General features: G+C 41.7%; 1 protein-coding gene across 6 annotated transcripts in view; it reads right to left on the bottom strand.

Annotated features, from left to right (window-relative positions):
- Positions 1-3,559: 3,559 nt before the first annotated feature.
- The window catches only part of ccser2a (coiled-coil serine-rich protein 2a), a 53,788-nt gene continuing 37,847 nt past the window's right edge, over positions 3,560-19,500 (bottom strand). For 3 of the 6 annotated variants that reach the window (XM_020098708.2, XM_069538512.1, XM_069538514.1), the window contains exon 10: positions 3,560-9,155. In XM_020098708.2, coding sequence (XP_019954267.2) covers positions 8,430-9,155 — 726 coding nt within the window. In that variant the 3' untranslated portion in view covers positions 3,560-8,429. Of the gene's footprint in view, positions 9,156-11,711; positions 11,752-13,253; positions 13,339-19,500 lie in introns of all 6 variants that reach the window. The other 3 variants (XM_069538517.1, XM_069538516.1, XM_069538515.1) reach the window with 2 other exon arrangements.

Genomic DNA, 19,500 nt, shown 5'->3' with positions numbered 1-19,500 from the left:
CGGGTAGAATGAGCATCTGTGTGTGAATAAAAGCAGAGTGAGAGGGTCCTGTCGTGGAAGTCAAACAGCTGCCAGGGGACAAGTTTTTCTGCCACCCCGCAGTGCTCACTCAAAGCACTGCCCCCCCCCCCCCCCAACACACACACATAAAAAACCTGCACAAAACCCCACATCTACATTCAAGCTGAGGTGTCTTGCCTGCAGCATTTGTTAATATTTAAAAAGTATTGCCTTAGGAAGGGAACGAGGCCGGCATTTCTCCTTCAAGAGAAGAACCACGAGAGCCTGCGTGGAAACATAAAAGTCAAGTACAAAAAGTCTGTCTGCAGCTTTGTCACAGCCAAACGGTTTAAACCCCCCCCCATCACCACCCCCCACCCTGCACCTCATCGCAGCAGGTCCTGGGTTTAAGTGACAGTGACAGAGAGGTGGATGAAGTGAAACTACAAACAAGTTCTTAATTAAAAGATCAGCTGGCACGCACATCTGGTGAATCTGATCCATCTCTTTAGGACAAAGCACATTAATCAAGAGTGACGACTCAGTGAAGTAGATTTAAAAGACTCCAGTCGCAAATGTCATGTTTTATTTCCACCTCATGAGTACGTGCTCAGAAAAGATAGAAGCAGGTCTGAAAATATAGAGTTAATGTTAATACATGGAATGCGGTATTAAGTAGCCAAACCTTAAAGTGCAGAGCATAATAAAAACTGCGGTGCATCCCACACACCACTGATCATAGCGATCTAACAAGGAGAGCAAATGAGGAGCATAGGATCCATTGACATATACAGACAATGTGTTATATTGCTGCAGTAACCCTGTAAAAACTGACTGAGATGCAAAGCACCAGCTGTCAGCTCTGGCCTCAGCACAGACGTTCTGCAGCACAATGAAACGAGCCCCTACATTAATCCTGCAACAACACACCAGGGATTAAAGTCATATACTGTACAATTACCATTCACGGTGTCCTGTTTACCTTTTATGCACCACTCGGCCCTTGGCAAACTGTGCACAGTCACAGGAACAAAGGCCGAAACCTTTTAATGCCACCACTTCTATTTATTTACTTTTGCAACTTGCTATGTTTGCTAAAAGAGAAAATGTTAATTTACACATGGTGCCTTTTTTAATGGGCCCTGACAAGCACATCAACAGAAAAGTTGTAATTATGACATAAAGAATAGCAAAGTAAGGAAGGTCAGTCATTTCAGTAGAAATATGTTTATGGTGTGTGGATAAAATATTTATGTGCCCACTCATCTTATGCATGACAAAGCCACGTTTAGTTAAGTTTGCCACGAGGCCAATACAACAGGGAAATAATCCTGTCAGTGAGCTTTGTGCAGGAAAAACAACAATATTTACTATATCTCCGCAGCCAATTTACATAATTATCTTCCACCAACGTTTGCAGCGAGCCAATGGGAGATTTCCCTCCCGGAACACAAACAAGAAAAGTCCAAACGAGGGGGCAAATATGCCTTCAAACCATTTCCGCCCATGTAACACACTTAATACTCAAATCACAAGTAAGAATTTCACCACTTAGTAAATTAACAACATGAAAGCATAAAAAACACTCTTGCTGGAACAAGCCTGAAGAAAAACGCAGCGGGCAGAAGAAGTTAATTCACAAGTCAGAGCAGCACAGGCACAGCATATGAAGTGAATCCAGCAGCTGAGCAGCACACACACACACACACACACACACACACACACACACACACACACACACACACACACACACACACACACACACACACACACACCAGACGTATGCAGACATCACACACAGGGAGCTCTGCTGCAGACCCACGCTGCCATGATGCGACTCTGATCAGTTAACTTCTTCATTTCTGCACATTTCTGAAACAACAGGCTGGTGGTCGTTTATTTCCTCTTAAAATCCACGTAAAGGTCAAGAACAGTATCATTAAGCAAATTTATCGAACCAGCAGCAGGAGAACAAGGTGAGAAGAGAAGTTGAACAGCCATGTCCAAAAAAAGTGTTCCAACATCCTCCCACCTTACTTGTTAATTAATTAATCACTTTAATGGTGCGTTCATGTGCTCCTGGGAAAGTCCCATTCCCCTAGTTGTGACTGAGAAGATACATACAGTGACAAACTCACCAGGACTAAAGAAAAGTGTCATTTGACTGCACTTGTGTTGTATTTATGTTTTTAAAAGACACATCTACACAATAAAAGGTGTCCAGAGATACAAGTACATAAATAACTAAAAATATACTCATGTAACCCGTCCAGGGCGTACACTCTCACCTTATCTGGAATTGGCTCCTGACCCCCCTGATCCTTAAGGATAAGCTGTGTAGCTAAAACATGTGTGGTTGGATGGATGATTGTAAAATCTATATAAAAGAGGAGCACACAATTTTGTAAAAATAAATTCATTTCACACAAACATGGGCCCAATTTCCAGTGTCATCCATAAAATGACTCTCCTGAACCTGTTTCCTCTGAGGAGAAGCACTTTAAAATTACAACAGTAAAAAATTTAACACATATTTGATGCTTTACGATAAAAGAGCTTGGCTTCTTTTCAAGAGAAAACCTTTTGCACTCCATCTCCGTTACCAAATTAATGACGGTGTCATGCTAATCCTGGCACTTGGCAGGCTGTTACCCACCCATCATCTCAGAACGTGTAACCTCATTAGATAGTGGACTATATACAAGGAGAACAGAGGCTGTATGCTTTGTAATATATAGAGATAAGTGATGCTACTCAGTTTAATTTATTTGACAAGTGAAAAGCCTCTACTTCCTGTCAACGATAATACAATAAAGTCATATCTGAGTCTGTCCACCACTCATTTTTTCTAACTTCCGAGTCCGATCATTCTTAAAAACCATATTCCATATTCATCGTGCACACATCCAACCTCCAGATTACTATTACGTCAGATTAGCTCCTGATGGGCTTGAAGAATGATTTCACTTGTGTTCATTGTGTGTTATAGGCTATATGTATATATATAATATATATATATAATATATATTATATATATATATAATATAATTATTTATTTAACACATCTTAAGAATTGCCACAATCTACAGATCCAAAGTCACAACTTTTCATATTAAAATCTCTGTAATTCAGTTCGGTATAAAGCATTGTAGCAACAAAGTAAACACTGTGCTTTTAATTTGGAGACAAACTCCTAAAGAGGAAGATGTTGCTGCCATGAGGATCAGCACCCGTGACACCTGTTAAAGGTTCAGTGTGTAGAATTTAGTGATATCTAGAGGTGAAGTAGCATGTTGCAGCTGAATACCCCTCACCTCACCCTCCCCCTTTAAACATGTAAGAGAATCTGTGGAAGCTTCAGTCGTCATAAAAACTCAAAAGATGTTTAGTTTGTCCAGTTTGGACGACTGTAAAAAACACGGCTGCCTCCGTAGAGAGGACCTGCCTCAGATGTTAATATAAAGTATTTAAATATAAAGATCCACTCCAGGGTAAAGAAAACAATTTCTACCTATAGATCAATTTCACCTAAATCTTACACACATCAGACAGTTTCATGTTTGTTTCACAACCATACTTTATTTCAACAGAACAACAACCAGTCGACAGTGAAAACCAGGAAAACAAACAGAGAAGGATGTTCCTCTCTCGTGTTAGACTGAGATCAGCAGCTTTATGTTTGTGTTTAAGTGTCTATGACCTGTGAACAGCACTGAAAACTGTCAAAGTTGTACCTGTCACTGCAGGACGAGCACTATCTCTGATGTTTGACATGTCCTCTCTGACCCACAGTGACACATTTGAGATGACACAAGCCTGGAGGTTGTTGGCCAAACATGCAAAACATGAAGGAAACAACCTGTTAAAGAAAGACAGTGAGAGGTGACAGAGCTCCAACAAAAGTTTAGCAGATATTCTCTCCCTGCAGAGATGTAATTATCACTGAAGCGAGACACACAAGAATGAATAAGAGAAATCAAAGCAGGTAACTGTAAAACCAAATGAAGTATAAGTAGTTTCTAAATCCAGAATAATATATATTTAGCCTTCACAACTATTATCATTTAAAGTGCTTCAGATCTGAATTTGAAAAAAGCTTTATTTGCTTTTTTTTCCATTTGCATAATAGGTCACTAAAATAAAGAGTCGTGCTCCCTCATCTTTTTGCTTCAAACAATATTGCACAGTATTGTGGAGACAGTGGTAACATCTGTAAGCAGCTGATACTGGAGATGATGTAGTGATAAATACATGTATATGAACAGCTTCACTTTAATATGAGCTTCATCTGCAAACACTTTAAACATTAGGGTGGAAATTCAGCCATGATGAAAATGTGAACTGATGCAGTTGGACAATAAATATGCAGAACCACAAGTGGAGTATAAGAGAAGAGTTAGTCCACAAATGGATAGTGGCAAATCTGCAGTTTCAAGCTTTTACTTTGAAATGTAACCATCATCAGGAGCAGGTACAGAAACAACGTGCTGCTGCTGCTGATATCAAACCAGACATATCATCAGTTTACAAAGTTGATATTCAGTCTTGTTAGAAACAGGAGCTTACATCAGTTAAAGGGCAGAAAAAAATTATGTTTATTTGTTTGTCTTTCTTTTTCGCAAGATTTCAGAAAAACTGCTTAACCGACTGTCTGTAAACTTGGTTAAAGGGTGAGTACGGGCCAAGGAAAAAAAACACTGACTTTAGGATCCGATCCTAATCAAGAGGACAGATCCAGAATTATATATTTTCACTTACTTTAACATTTTCCACACTTTGTAAACTTCTCAAGAAATAATCCAGAATCAGGTACATTTACAGGACTGATATTTATGAGTATGCACAACTTGGTGCAGCTTGATTGGATTTAAAGGGAATGTTGGGTTTTGGCAAAAGTGAGAAATCACTTCATATAGATTCTATATTTAGCCTCATACCTAATCAATTGAATGTAAACTGTTAGAGAAGATTTAGTTTCAAGCTCATTCTCCGCTAAAACTATTTTACATTTACTTGTCCAACCAAACAAAATACAGAAACATCCTCCGCTCCCGCTCATCTGGACCTGAATCCAAAAAGAGGTTTAGGGCGAAATTAGTGAAACGAGTCGAGTGTTCATATCAATGAACAGATGCAGTTTGGTGTGTGATGGATCTGACCTCAATACATGTATGAAGATAAAGTGGCCTTGGCGGTACAGTAACACCTATATTTGCTCAATTCAAGTAGTGTACCACTTCAGTGCTAGAAAACATGGAAAATGTGTCAGAAGTGTTCGAAACGCACCTCTGCCTCTCCCATTCAGAGATAACAGAGAACAACACGGCCCCTCTGGTTACATGTGTTTTTCCTGATGTGTAATGCAGCTGAACCATCAGTAAGTATTCCTGCAAAATGAAGTGAATCAGAGACCTGTGTTAGAATTGATCCGAGTTGGTTCGGAGAGGTTTGAGCTCAGTTGCGGTTGGTTTGTTACAGCGTCAGCACGACTGATTGTCTCGACTGCTAAACTGAACAGGGACATTGATTTGGAGATGGGGGGGGGGGGGGTACAGCACTAGGATAGAAAGATGGCACTGCACCGCTTCCCCTGGCATGGATCTGCCTTTGGCCTGTGGGCATCTCTCTCACACACACACACACACACACACACACACACACACACACACACACACACACACACACACACACACACACACACACACACACACAATAATTAAACACTGGCAGCCAGTGGTGTCTGGAGACACACCACACATGCACACACACACAGATAAACACACAGCAGGCAACATTGATTTCCTGTTTGGCATTACTAAGCAGTGAGTGACACAGCTGAGGCGATTGGTCTATTCTCTGGACAACAGTGCACACAAACAAACTATGCTATGTATTCCATTCCCCCCCCCCCCTCTCTCCCTTCTACACACATTCACAAGATTTTATAGACAAACAGTCACAACGACTGCCAGAACCTGTTCATCTTGATCATAGCCCTCACTAGTTTTATCACGGCATCTCTTAATCTAGTCTCTTTCCTGCCGCTCCGTCTTATTGTCTCCCGCTGTGCATCTTCTTCCTAATCCTCTGTATGTATCTTTCTGTCTCCGCATCCGTTTCATTAAAATAAATGAGGGGCTTGTTTTTTTTCTTTTCTCTTTTGGCTTCACAGAGCAGTGTGGACTGCCTGAATGCTTTGGCACAATGTTGAGCCACACAACAGGTAAACATGTTTTATCAGCCGCATGGATCCACACTCGGAAACAAACAGGCACACTCACAAACACTCTCACACAAAAGCCTCTACCCATTTCCAGGGTAATCTAGAGACAGACATTTTTTTGGGGGGCCACAGCAGAGAAATGGATCAATGTGGACTCGGAGAGCTCATTTTGTGAGCGCAACCAAAACAACACTAACACACTTTGGTGTAGCATCCAAAGTGTGTGTGTGGGGGGGGGGGGTGTGAACTGATGTGTGTGCTCCTACTGAGTTTGTGTCTCTTTGAGTTTTGCCAGACTTCCTGTTCGATGTGTATGCGTGTGTGTTTCCCTCTCTCTCTCTCTCTGTCTCACTCTGTCTATGTAGGGTGCATTATCGGACGCAGTAGACCGGACAGTGCCAGAGGCGTACACCAAGCGGTCACGCGGCGTGACAGAGAAGAGAGCAGAGTTGCTGTCAGAAGGCCTTTTTAACACACTGCTGCTCTCCGATAGGGGACATTTCGGGAGCGTTTGACTGCAAAAAGGGCTCCGCAAAGGAGAGATAAACTCGATTCTACAAAACTCCCAGAGAAACACCTGTAAAGCCCCGAAGGCTCCCTACCTAAAAATAACCCACTAATACGTTTGATGTTCCCAAAGAGATGTGCAGGAGAGCGAGAGGAGAAGAGAGACAGGGGAAGGAGGGGAAACAGCTCAGACACACACACACACACACACACACACACACACACAAATGCACACAAACGCATACACACGCATACACACACCAGGCAGCAGCTTCACACATCTAATGATTAGATCAGAAGTTCAAAGAGTTATTTAATTGACTCAAAAATATTTTTTCTCATAAACCATCAATTCAGTCATTTTTCCACCTGATTTTTGACTATTTCTTTTTTTTTTGTTGCATCAAATCGTGATGTCTTAAAACGAGGCAGCGGATGTAACCAACTTTAAAAGTTCTCAGCACTTTCCAAACAAATTTAAGTTTCCTCACATCACCCGCAGATTTTCTTTCCTGTTGTGATTGTCCACTAAAGCACTTAAATACCGAGGAAGATATATGAGCCTGTTTGCACGCTGCCTGCTCTTTCATCAAGCTTCCTGTTACTCCTCACTGTGTTCTATATCGAAAAATGCACAAAGTAAAATAACACACTTTGGAGTATGAACACATTGTGTGTGTTGGCAGAGTGTGAGTGAGCCTATTTGTACCTGAGCTAACTTTAAGTGTGTGAGTGCTTCATTACCTGCTCTTTTCTACATTATGAAAGCCAGCTCCTCACTCGTGTACTTTCTGTCCTCATTATATCTCCGCCACCGGTGATATTGTTTTGTTTTTTTATAGGACCAGGTTTCCATCTGAGTTGCAAGGTTTAGAGTTGTACCGAGGAGGTGAGGTTCGGCTGAACAGAAACAAATATGCACCTACAGTGTCGATCTGCTCTCCACTTTCCCTTTTCCTCTCTTTCTCATCTCTCACACATATTTGCACAAACACATTTTCATTTTTGTAGTGACAGCTTGATTTAACAAATTTGCTTTTCAGTCTCTGGTGCCTATTTCACTTCCACTGTTGTTGTATTTTTGTCCTTTCTCTTCTTTCTTTCTCGCTTCTTGTTTTTGCCTCCATATTCCCCTGGGCCTTCCATTACACAGCAAAGGTCACGTTCATGTCACCTCAGTGCTTAGAAACTGAACACCCCTGTGTGTCAGAGGGCACAGCTGTGTGTGGACAAGTGAACTTAGACTTTAAAATGTGGTAACAGCCAGCGGGTTTTACAAAAAGAAAACAAAAGGCTGAATCTCTCTGAATGATAATACTCTTTTTTTTGCATAAGCAGCATTCATGAGCATGTGCAAAACTAGTAAACTGGACATTTCTTCTTCCTGAAAACTGCCATTTAGGATTGAGGATTGTTGTGAAGGTACAATCCTGCAACAAACTACATTTCAATCGATCGGTCAGGCTGGAGATGTGAAAGCTAATTTAGAAATGGTACTGTACAGGAGTCGCAGTACCAAAGCCACCGACTCACGCAGCCCCTGAATGGTCCACATGGGTTGATCGGCTCGATCAGTGTATGTTCTTTGACACTCAAAAGGTAAAACAATCTCACTGTGACCAGGGTGAGGGGAAGAAGGGGATGAATACCGATGTCAGATTGATTCCAGTTTTAGGTTTTGATTGTTGGATTTAGCTCCTCAGGGAATCTTTGGCTTGGGTAGGCATGATCGGCTCAAAGAGATCTGGATCTTTTCTGACCCTGGGTCTTTGAGCGTCCCCTGGTCAGGCTCCTCCAGGGGGGAGTCGCTGCACCGTTGATCCCTGCAAAGGTCCGATGCTCTGCGAGGCTGAAGCAGTGAAGTGCGACGGAGACTTGGAGCCGGCACCTGGGGTCCAGCGCTAAAGCAGGGAAGGCCTCTAGACGGAGGGGGCAGCTGCTTGGCCAGTGGCCCTAAGGAAGACCCTAGCTTCAAAGAGGCAAAGCCAGCAGCGCCCCCTGGCTTGAGTGCAGGGAGAGACACGCGCTTGTGAAGACGAGGAGGCTGCAGCAGGCGAGGGTAAGTAGGACCAGCAGATCTAGGAGTGACGGAGCTCTGCAGCATCACAGCGGGGGCTCTACCCTCATGCTGTCCAGCAGACAGAGCTTCTGATGTTGGACTGTCTCTAGCAGTTACCCCCCGTGGAGCCCCAGAGCCCGGGCAGTGTAGGTGGTTGCTGAGGAGATGACTCCGCTTGTCGTGGTACACTGGGCCAGTCACATCTGCCCTAAGGCCTTGAAGGCGACGATCAGCATCTATACAGGTTCCTTCCACTGATCTACTCCTTGTGAGATCACTGTGGCCCTCGGTGGGGGGAGTTTTTACTATTCTTCCCTGGTGGAGGTGCTCGTTGAGGCAGTGGTTGGAAGGCTGTAGTATTTGAGGCTGCAGAAAAGAAGAAAGAAATATCAATAGGAATTTTTGAAAAAATTGGTATAAAAGAGTCATGGAGCATACGGTAGATAATGAGGTAAGACTCAGTTGTTTTTATCATGTTCAAGAAATGGATGGTTTTAAAAATTCCCCCCTTTGGCTCTTTGATCCCGATGGAAGCCACACATTTGAATATTTCGAAGCTCTGAAGGAAATTCTAAATCAAAAAAGCAAACTAAAAATTCTGCCTTTCTTTGGCTTGTTTATTTACTCTGTAATATCCCAGCTGGCTTCCACAGCCGGGCGCTGAACTATTCCTAGACTGAAGCAAAGTCACAGAAGAAGCCCTGATTCAGCACTTACTGTAAGAAGAAAACAAAAACCAGCAGAGGAGAATAACCTTGTGATGCGAATGGCTGAAAACTGTGAAGTCTTTGAGTCATTTTGTGATCACTGCTGCAGAGGAGCTTAAAAACATCTGAGCAGTTAACCATGTGAAAGTTAGACCGACTGTGGTGTTGTTCCCCACTCTGGGACTTTCAAGGTACTGTAGACATGAAAACCTGCAAAATCCAATGAAATCCTTTAGTTATAACTTTTCACATTAACCATTTTCAACCGTATTTAGAGAAAAAAAAGCAAATATTAAGCAGAAAACACGTTTTATAATTAGTTCTCCCAAACACCAGCAGAGGTACTCAGATCAGGGAAGAGTAAATATTGAGCTTCAATTTTCTGAAAAGTTTATGATCTCATAACTATATTAAAATACTACTGCTAAAAATGCTGTTAATTTCTATGTTAGCCTTCATATATTCAGACTGCAGCACAATGATTGTATCCCTGTCTGTTTTTACTCATCAGAAATCACAGGAATGTCCATTTTCTAAATCTTCCTGGAACCATCAAAAGCTTCTGAAAAGCATGAAGTAAGTTTCATCAGAAACATGCCCACTGTGAGCGTAGAAGGATCTCAGAGGATGTGAGATAAATAAGCTGAGCAGGTCAGGCGGTTCAGCCCGTTTCCTCCATCGGTCATTTGTATTGCGGGTGGGAGTAAATGTCCAAGGCCACAGCTCCATCTCCTGGTCCCCTGCCACAGTGCGACCACCAAGTTACAAAACCCTCATCCACGTCTCACCGCTTGTTGTTGTTGAATGTTTTTCAGAATAATAGAAGAATATAATGTTCACATTTCAAAGTCTGAAAAACTCCTGAATAAAGAATGCTTTTGTTGCTTCTTACAAAAGCCCTGATTAGTCCATCACTCCAACAATGAGTGTGTTATTAAGTCTTTTTTTCTTTCTGCTTTAAAATACAGTATCTCTCATTTCTTTTGAGATTCAGTCTGAGAGAGAGAGAACATTCCCTACTGATTCCCAAAGCTTGGAACAAAAACACAAAAATTACACTTACTGAAGTAAATCATCAAAATGAAAATGATTAAGAACATGATTTTATTTCCTGTTTTGTTCCCGTCTTTTTCGGACTTTGCCAAAAATGGTGAATGTTCATTGTCTTACAGTAAATAAATAAAATATGCAACACTCTCAATTAATTGCCATGTTTGCATTGAGGGCAACTCGTAGGCGACTCAGCTCTGTCAGAGATAGACGCGTGCAATATATATAGGGCTACACTGTAATTATTTGCATCGACAACTGTCTTCTGCAGATAACTAGCAAAGATCGTTGTGAGCCCTTCAATGTGCTGCCAAGATGTAAACATCTCAACTCTCTGATGATAGCTTTCACTTTCACAGAAAAGGCCTGACTGAGGGACGTGACAAACGGAGACAGCTCGGAGACGTCAGGAGCCTTTGGCAGCAGCATGAAAAATGGTGTGCGATTGGAAAAGCAACATGCACATTATGAATAGGATTATGCTGATAACATATACATGATACCCTTCATGTCTGCCAGAAGACAAAAGGACTGAAGCACATATGATACACGAGAGTGGCAATGTGGTTCCGCTCCATTTCGAAGCTATAGATCAGATTTCATGCTATTATTTAAAATGGTGGTTGTGGAAGTGGTAATTCAGTGTGCGTCTCATCTGAGGAAGTGAGATTACTTAGATCCGTCTTGTGCTTTGTTTTTAACTGCCTTCAATAGTCGAGTTGAAATGAAGGTAATTGTTGAAGACAGCAGTAATATGCATCCACATCGCACATCCCAAGGTTATTCTTAAACATTAATCCTTTCAATAGACTTAAACTATATCTTTCAAGGTGAAGACTGACAATAAAGCACCTGTTCAATGCATAGAAAACAAATCCACATGAGAGAGATTTACCAAAGCATGCATAATGACACTACATAATGTGAGAGGATGGAGCATATGAAAAAGATTTAAAACAGAGAATAACTAAAATACAACACAACACAAAAAAAATTTTAATCAGAAAACTTTCATTCATCACAATCGAACCAAAGTACCGAAAAGGAAAATACAAATGTGAAAACTGAAAACCCAACGCAGAGCATGCAAACGCAGATGTGGAAGTGCATGCTTCTCTCGTGCCACAAGCATGTTGAGTTCATGTTAGAGAAAGGATTACTGTACCACGCTGTGTCAGTGAAGTACTGCACTAGGCGCTCCACTCCTTGCCATAGGCATTTTGTGTGGGGAGGCAAAGGTGGAAGAAGGAGAACATGGGAGATTGATTTTCAAATTGTTCTTTCCAGAGTGCATTGAGACGAGATGAAGAGAAGAAAAGGTTTAGAGAGAGAGAGAGAGAGATGGAGAGAGAGAGAGAGAGAGAGAGAGTGTCGGAGGGGTGCAGACATGTAAGACAGACACTTGTCTGGGTTAAGAAAACTTAAATCCTGAATTAAAACACAGCCCATGCTTGCAGGGAAAGACGAGATATTCCCTGAACAAACAAACACAGTTTAATGCAAAATATAATTTCCGCTACCTCCATTCAGTCAGATCTGTGTGAAGAGTCCAATTTAAAGTCCAATTCCAGAACTGGCAATTTCTATTTTCTATTCTAAAGACCCTTATTACTGGCAAGAACTCGCTGCTGGTTTGTTTACAGACGGAGCTCCCAGTGGGAGGTCAGAGCATCAGTGGTTTATCCAGTGAAACAAAAATACACTTGTTTCCCTCCCATGTGTTGTTTCTCGCCTTATATCTAAATATGACTGCAACTATATTTTACCATGTTTTAGTGTCATTACCTCTGTCCTCATACTTTTTTTTCACTCCCACTGTAAAGACCTTTGTTTCTTGCTCTGTGTTTTGCTTAATGAGATAATGCTATCTACTGGCAGGACTGAATGCTGGGTTTGTTTTCACATATTTGTCTTTAAACACACATGAACTTGATATTGAAATAATCTGACACTTCCTCCTCGATACAAAGCCGAGCCCCACGGGGGATGATCAAAGAATCACAGCATGGGTTCCACATTTTGTTTGTTTGTTTCTACTTTATTTGTGCTCTTCAATGTTTCACACACATATGCGCTTTCTGAGGTCAGACTGTAATTCTCTCTACGTGCCACCTCCACTTGCTCCCGCATCAGCGCAGAATATTACACAAGCTTTGTTGTGGGATTCGCTGAGATTAGGTGACGTTGTTGTGACTGCACTATCCAACCGTGCAAGTCAAACTGGTTTAGTCGAAAGCAAAGATCATGTTGTGGTCTCGTGTTCTATAGTTAAGAAAAGAAGATATATTCTCTGATAGAGAGACTATTATTATCACTTATTTTCAATATATCCAGACACTCTCCCGGCAGTAGATTATTGTAAAGTGACGGTTATTGACAACATCTGCAAAGTTATCTTGCATCTGACTGAACTGAATTTTCAGGCGGCAGCTTAGGAAAAGTAAAACTGAAGTTTTTAATAGAACAAGGAAGTAAACTAATCTTTTTCCAAATTAATCTAAAAGTATACAGTACAGTCAGCACAAATGGTCCTGTAATTGCACAGTGGAAAAAACCCAGGACAATGATTCCTCAGTGGTTTTGAGGGTTTTAATTGGAGAGAAAAGATTTTTACTTGTTAAAAGTTTTTCAGGCTATTTACAGACTCCCAGATATGTAATTGTATGAAAACATGGCAGAGAGGCTGCAAAAGATGTTAGTGACTCACTCTGTCTGCGCTGGGGCATGCTGGTACGGGTCAAGCCCTGGTGCTGTGCGTGCCACGGGGACAGCAAGGGGGTGGGCAGCACACCCTACGCAAAGAGAAAAACACAGAGGACAAAAGGCATGACGCACCAGAACACACACGCACACACATAGACACACACATAGACACACACACACACACAACACATAGGAAAACACAAACTCAGAAATACTGTACATTGTTAGTGAGTATTAATATCCCAATTACAGCACACAAATACAAACACAGGCAGACAGACGTGTATACTGACACACACACACACACACACACACACACACACACACACACACACACACACACACACACACACACACAGCTACACTATGTCATGGTGACTGCATCATTCCTTCAGGTTTGTTGCAAAGTGCTTCAACTACAAATAAACTGAATTGAAGATTAAAATAGCATGAAACATAGAAACACACATGAACACGCCTTTGTTTATATAAGTTCTCCAACACACCACTATATGAGTCTGTTGTTGACAGGAAACTGTCAAGTATCCAAGCACAAGCATGAAGTTAGACATTGATTTTCACACCTTCTGTGAGATTATTTTTTACATTGTTTGACACAATATGACGATATAATCATTACCCTACAAAACATCTGCTTCCAATTATGGTCACATGCTTTCTCTCTGGGTCACACAAACTGATTTCCCACTAACATCCACTCCCTCCATCTCTTATCATACCAATCTTAAATCCATTTTGAAGCACTTCACCTTTGACAGGGCAAAAAAGTATTTCACAGGTGAGCGAACACCACTGCCACACAACTTTTACAGCCATCACTTTAAAAGCTGACAGGACCAGTTTTATAAGCTGTGAGAGGAAGTGGAAGGGTTTTTCATTAAGCTGTGACATCACTGTGAATCTAATGCATGCATACTGAATATTGTGTTTCTCAGTAATTTAAGATAAACTTTAAATTTGTCCTAGGTTAGACAATAAGACAAGATGAAAGCTTTGCACTTAAGAGTATAAAAAATTACAGAATGTAATTAGGTTGTTTATTCACTCTGTGTGGTGAATACACAATGTGATAGCTGGGATCACTGCTTGTGTGGCTCACTCTGACAGTTTCTGCTTTCTATTCTCTACTTTCTGTTGTGTGCACATTTTTGTTTGACCAGCATTTATAATTCTGCACACAAACAATGGGCAATGAGTCTCCATTTTCTACCAAAAATTAAGCCAAATATCCTAGATACAGAGCCTGAGCCTGAGCAATAGTAACTGGGGGATAGAGCCGTGGTAGTGAGGGTCCAGCCGTCTCATGCACTCGAGCAACCATGGGTCAGTCTCAGATGTCAATCATGATGTCTTACCTTGATTATAGCATCAAATAACTGATTAAAAACCTAAAGTGAAATAAACCTGTCAAATACATTTCTCTCAACCACTAAGAGGCAGGATTTATGACCTATACTGCAGCCAGGGGAGCCGTCAGGTTGTCCATCATTAGTCTATGGAAACAACTCAAGTTATGTATGGATAAAACCAAACTTGAACGCCACCAGGGGGAGATCAAGACACTTTGGCTTCACTTTTGGGAAGCTGTCAAGTCATCCATCTTTAGATACAGTCCATGGTGAGAACACAAGTCTTGATAGAACAATTGTTTTGAAGTTAAGCCATGAAAAAGTCCCTGGCCCCCAGTTAAAGAGTCATAATTAAAGGTCAGCAGCATCATCACATTAAACAGAAAGATACCTTATAAGATAGTTATTCCCCTTGTCTGTGGAGAGGGCTGCCATTCAACTGTATTTTATAAGAAAGCAGCACTGAATCTGTCAGAGGGCAGAGGAAGGGAGCTACTTCCCAGTTGGGCCAGCCCAGACTATGTTAAAGCCCTCCTAGTGAGACTGCTGGAGGGGAGAGGAATGAGTTCCCCTGATCTGCTCTCTTCCATGTCCTTCCTTCAACATCAACAACTGTTCTAGCGGGAGGTCTCAGCAGAAGCCTCCCGTCGAGACTTCATTTGCGGCGAGGAAAAACTTCAGCGATGAGAAGAAGGGGGTATGTTGGAAGGCTCTCAAATTATCCTGACAGAGTTTGGCAGCTTTATTAGACCTCCACAGCAGCTTGGCCTGTCAATTTTTCACAGTTTTCCATCGCTGTAAAGATTCTCCAATGGGGCCGACAGAGCTTCACAAGGGCAAGGGAGACACAAATTGGGAAAATATACAAAGGCATTTTTTTTTTCATATTCTATACATGTCATCTGAACTTCTTTCATTTCTCAACAACCGCACAGACACCCTGGGTTCAAAGGCTGTTATCACTACTTCCTGTTTGGAGTTGTGTTGCAGCAACAGTTCTCTGCCTCGTTGCGGAACTCACAAATCCTATAGTCGGGCCAAACACACCCACACAGTACATCCTCCTGGTAAAACCCAAGAAGTACTGGAGGTGCAGTTGTCTGTACTGTCACAGTTAGCGGTGACAAAAACTGCAGTGGAAACTGACAGTCCAAATTTGAAGGAAACAGGTGCAAAACTCCTTGAGAATAAATAAAATATATTATTGTCCTAACAGGCAGCATCCTTTCAAATCTGTCATCAAACTTCACAAACCAATTTATTTGTAAAGAAAGCTATCAATCATGATGTAAAACCCTGTTTTTATAGCATCTGTGCTAACATGGAGGAGGCAGGGTTTATGACCTGTACTCCACCCAGCCACCAGGAGGCGATCAAGGTGATTTGGTTTCAATTTTGTTGAGGCAGAGGGGATTAAATTTGGAGGGAATTAAATTTAGCTCAACATCTAAAAAAGAAATGAAGCAACAGCGCATAAAACGTAATCAACAAAATAATGCAGTTGTGTTTCAGATATAATTTTCCTCAAATGAAATTATCTACCATATTAAAAGTGGCATGTTCACTCGAGGCCCTACTTATAGCCAAATGCACTCTCAGGATTTGTTAAACTATCGCGTTTGTGCAGACTGGGTCCCAAAAGCAGATGGTAAAACTTGGCAGAGCAGGACAACGATTTAAAAAGTCACGTAAAAATTGTTCTCAACGTTTTCAGCAGTGTTTAGAGGAATACACGACGCTGTGCTCCTAAAACTGCCTCTCTCTGCTAGAATCCCCCCTAATCCAATACATGGAGCTTCTCCTGGTTGCCTGCAGCTAATACCTCAGGTCTGTCCAGGACGTCTTACTTCACTGAGTTTGGCAAATTAAATCCTCTCCTGTCCAAGATGACTCTGCAGTGTGAGTGAGCATTAATGATCGTGCATGTGTATGTGTGTGCGTGAGGGATGTTGTATCTGTGATGCAAGAGGACAGACGAGATGTGAGATGTGGGTGGAGTGGTAATGTCAGGATCTGAGAGAAAGAAAACTTGTACTTTCAACCTGCAGCTTAACACTGATCACTAACCCTGCTCAATGCTCCCTGTCTCTCTCACTGCGACAGAAAATTGATCTTATTGCAACTTAGGTAAGAAGGAGTGAGGTAACGTCAAAGAAAGAATGACCGAGATAAAAAATACTGGGCAACAAAGGCATCGCTGGAGCAAGAGAGAAAGAAAATAGAGTGAGAGAGCAGGAGCGATAAACAGACATAAAGGGAGGTGTGAGAAGAGAAGAAAAGATTTTTAAAAAAGGCATGGAGGGAGTGGGAGGGTAGCTGTAATTACCCTCTCTGTCTGCCACTGATGAAACACTGCCTATTGTGTTGCCATTGTTCCACCGCTGCTGCTCATCTGCGTGTTTGTTTATCTGGGTTATTAACAAGGTCGCCTCCTCAGTCCTCAGTCTGCTGCACTCAATGATCAGTCTCACTGTGTGGGCCCCGCACAGAAGCATGTGACACACACACAGGAGCACGAACATATGCAGATTATCACTCCTCTGACAAACAAACACAAGTTTGCACAGTTTTCTATTGCTACAACCAAAATGACTGAAATCATTCTGCTCATGTTTTGTTCGTTTTTCAAAATAAAGAGGAGGCACAGCAAACATTTCTGCTGCTGTGTCTTTCAGGGCAACTTTTACTTTTCTACATGCGTCATTTCGGTAAAAATCTTGTGTATCTTTCTGCAACAAGTGCAGTGCTTCCATTTTTTTTATCTCCGTAAAATTCTAATTTGTGCTGTCACAGTATAATATTGAACCAAAACAATGTCACACTTCTCACAGTCACATACCGAATGTCTAACTTGGTGTTTTGATTCATTTCTGCATTGTATAGTCGTGTGCCGTGCTATTTACGGAACTATTTGCCACATGCTCGCTCACACACATAAAGTTGTTACCATCCAGTGGCATGCACTGCATTCCTCTCTCTTACATGAGAACTTGTCTTTCTCTCTTAAGTCTGTACCTGTCACTCCCACTGCTGCCGCCATAGATTGCATTCATTTCGTTGGAAAGGCTAAATGTCCGATACTTATCTGCACCTTGCACGCTGACAGTCAAAGACCTTTCATTTTAGAACCTATTTGGACTCAAAGATGGATCGTGCACAGATTTAAAAAGGGAAGCAGAAGGAACTGTTGCCTAAAGCAGTGTGTTATAGGATATGTTGCCAAAGCCTTTCAACAAACTGAGAGAAGTTTGGAGATGAGCACGTCTCCACAAATAGTCAAGTTGTATAAAAAAATCAGCCTACAAAGTAAAAGCCCACATTTTGGTTCCTATGAGAAAGAAACATGGGAATAGATTCTTTTGAGAAGAATATATCAACTGGTTAAAGATGTTACATGAAAAATGGACTTTACGCTGCAAAAGCAAACGTCTTTAAATACCTATATCCGAAGGTCAGTTTTGTTATACTCTTAATCTGAGTTCAAAGCCCAATGAGATTTGTCTGATGTCTATGTTCAGAAGTTGGTCGGACTTAGCGCTCGTTCTCCCAAGACCGCGCTGTGCGCTTTACCCTCCGGGCTGCTGATAAGCCAACTTGATATCGGCTATAAAAAGCTTTAAAAAGATTATAGCTTCTGACCTGTGACATCAAAATTATTCTTTGCCGATGCTCGCAGCCTAGCGCTCAAAAGTGCTATCAGAGAGCAAGCTGCTCCAGGACTCTGATTCAGCAGCACTCTAACTGTCAGGGGGCAATCCGACAATTAAATCAAAAGAAAAGGGATTTTCAGAGAGTAATGGTGAAAAAAATCAAAGAGGACAACATCACATCATGTATGTGTGTGTGTGTGTGTGCATTGGAGGGGGACAACTTACAGACAATGAAGTTTTGAGTGGAGAAAAAGAAAAGAAATGGAAAGAAATGAAAAGGGTTAGACAAACAATACTGAAGCCACTGAGGCAAACTAAAAAAAGGACATAGAAAGATTGTGTTGAAAAATACGACAGGTAAAGTAAAGAAACATTGTGTGAGGAACACTGTGAACTGAGGCTTGCTCAAGGTGTAAAACCTGTCAGCGTAAAAGAGAACGAGCTTTGATACCATCTAAAGAGTAAGAGAGACACAGAAAGAAACATCCCTTTCTCTCGGTTATTTGTTTACTCTGAGCGCTCTTTTTCTTGTTGCCCTGTCAAAAAACACGACACAAAACTCACAGCTAACCTTTCAGAGGAGCAGCGCGCTCTGAAAAGTTAAATGTCACTAACATAATGCGTTTTCCCCTACCGCCACCACCACGCTGCAGAACACAGAGCAGGAAATGGTGTTGGGCGTGGGGATGACATTGTAATGTAGATTAAAGGGAGAGAGACGGGGGGAGTTTTCTGAAGAACTGAGAGGAAAGCACAAACTCTGTCTTGCTGTGTTTTAGTGTGTTATTATACTCCAAGTCACAGATAGATGTTCCCACCATGGAGATGATTCCAACAGAGTACAGCCAGTGCTGCTTTGATAGTTACCATGGCAACTGTTAAGCCACATGCTCCTGTGGTAAGCAGGCCCACTAGCTACCGAGTTCACATGTTTTGTCCTTTATCCCCCCCACCTAATACTTTTGTGTACGCCACCCTATAGCTGGACCTTGTTTCTATTATTTACTATCACAAATAAATACATAAGCTATAAAACAGGAACCCCTTTGGTATAATGTTCTTATTATTGTCTTTTTATAATCTTCTCATACTGCTTACGTCCGCCTCTTTGTGTGTGTGTGTGTGTGTGTGTGTCACTCTTTGGAGCTAAAGGCGGGTCAATTAGGTGAGTGTTTACTAGGCACCTTGCCTGTGGCACTACAGCTATTGAATCAATACTTGGCTGCCACAC

Source organism: Paralichthys olivaceus, chromosome 14 (assembly GCF_024713975.1).
Source record: "Paralichthys olivaceus isolate ysfri-2021 chromosome 14, ASM2471397v2, whole genome shotgun sequence".
Classification (NCBI taxonomy): Eukaryota; Metazoa; Chordata; class Actinopteri; order Pleuronectiformes; family Paralichthyidae; genus Paralichthys; species Paralichthys olivaceus.
Note: the sequence above shows the minus strand (reverse complement) of the source record. Positions and strands in the feature narration are given on the sequence as shown.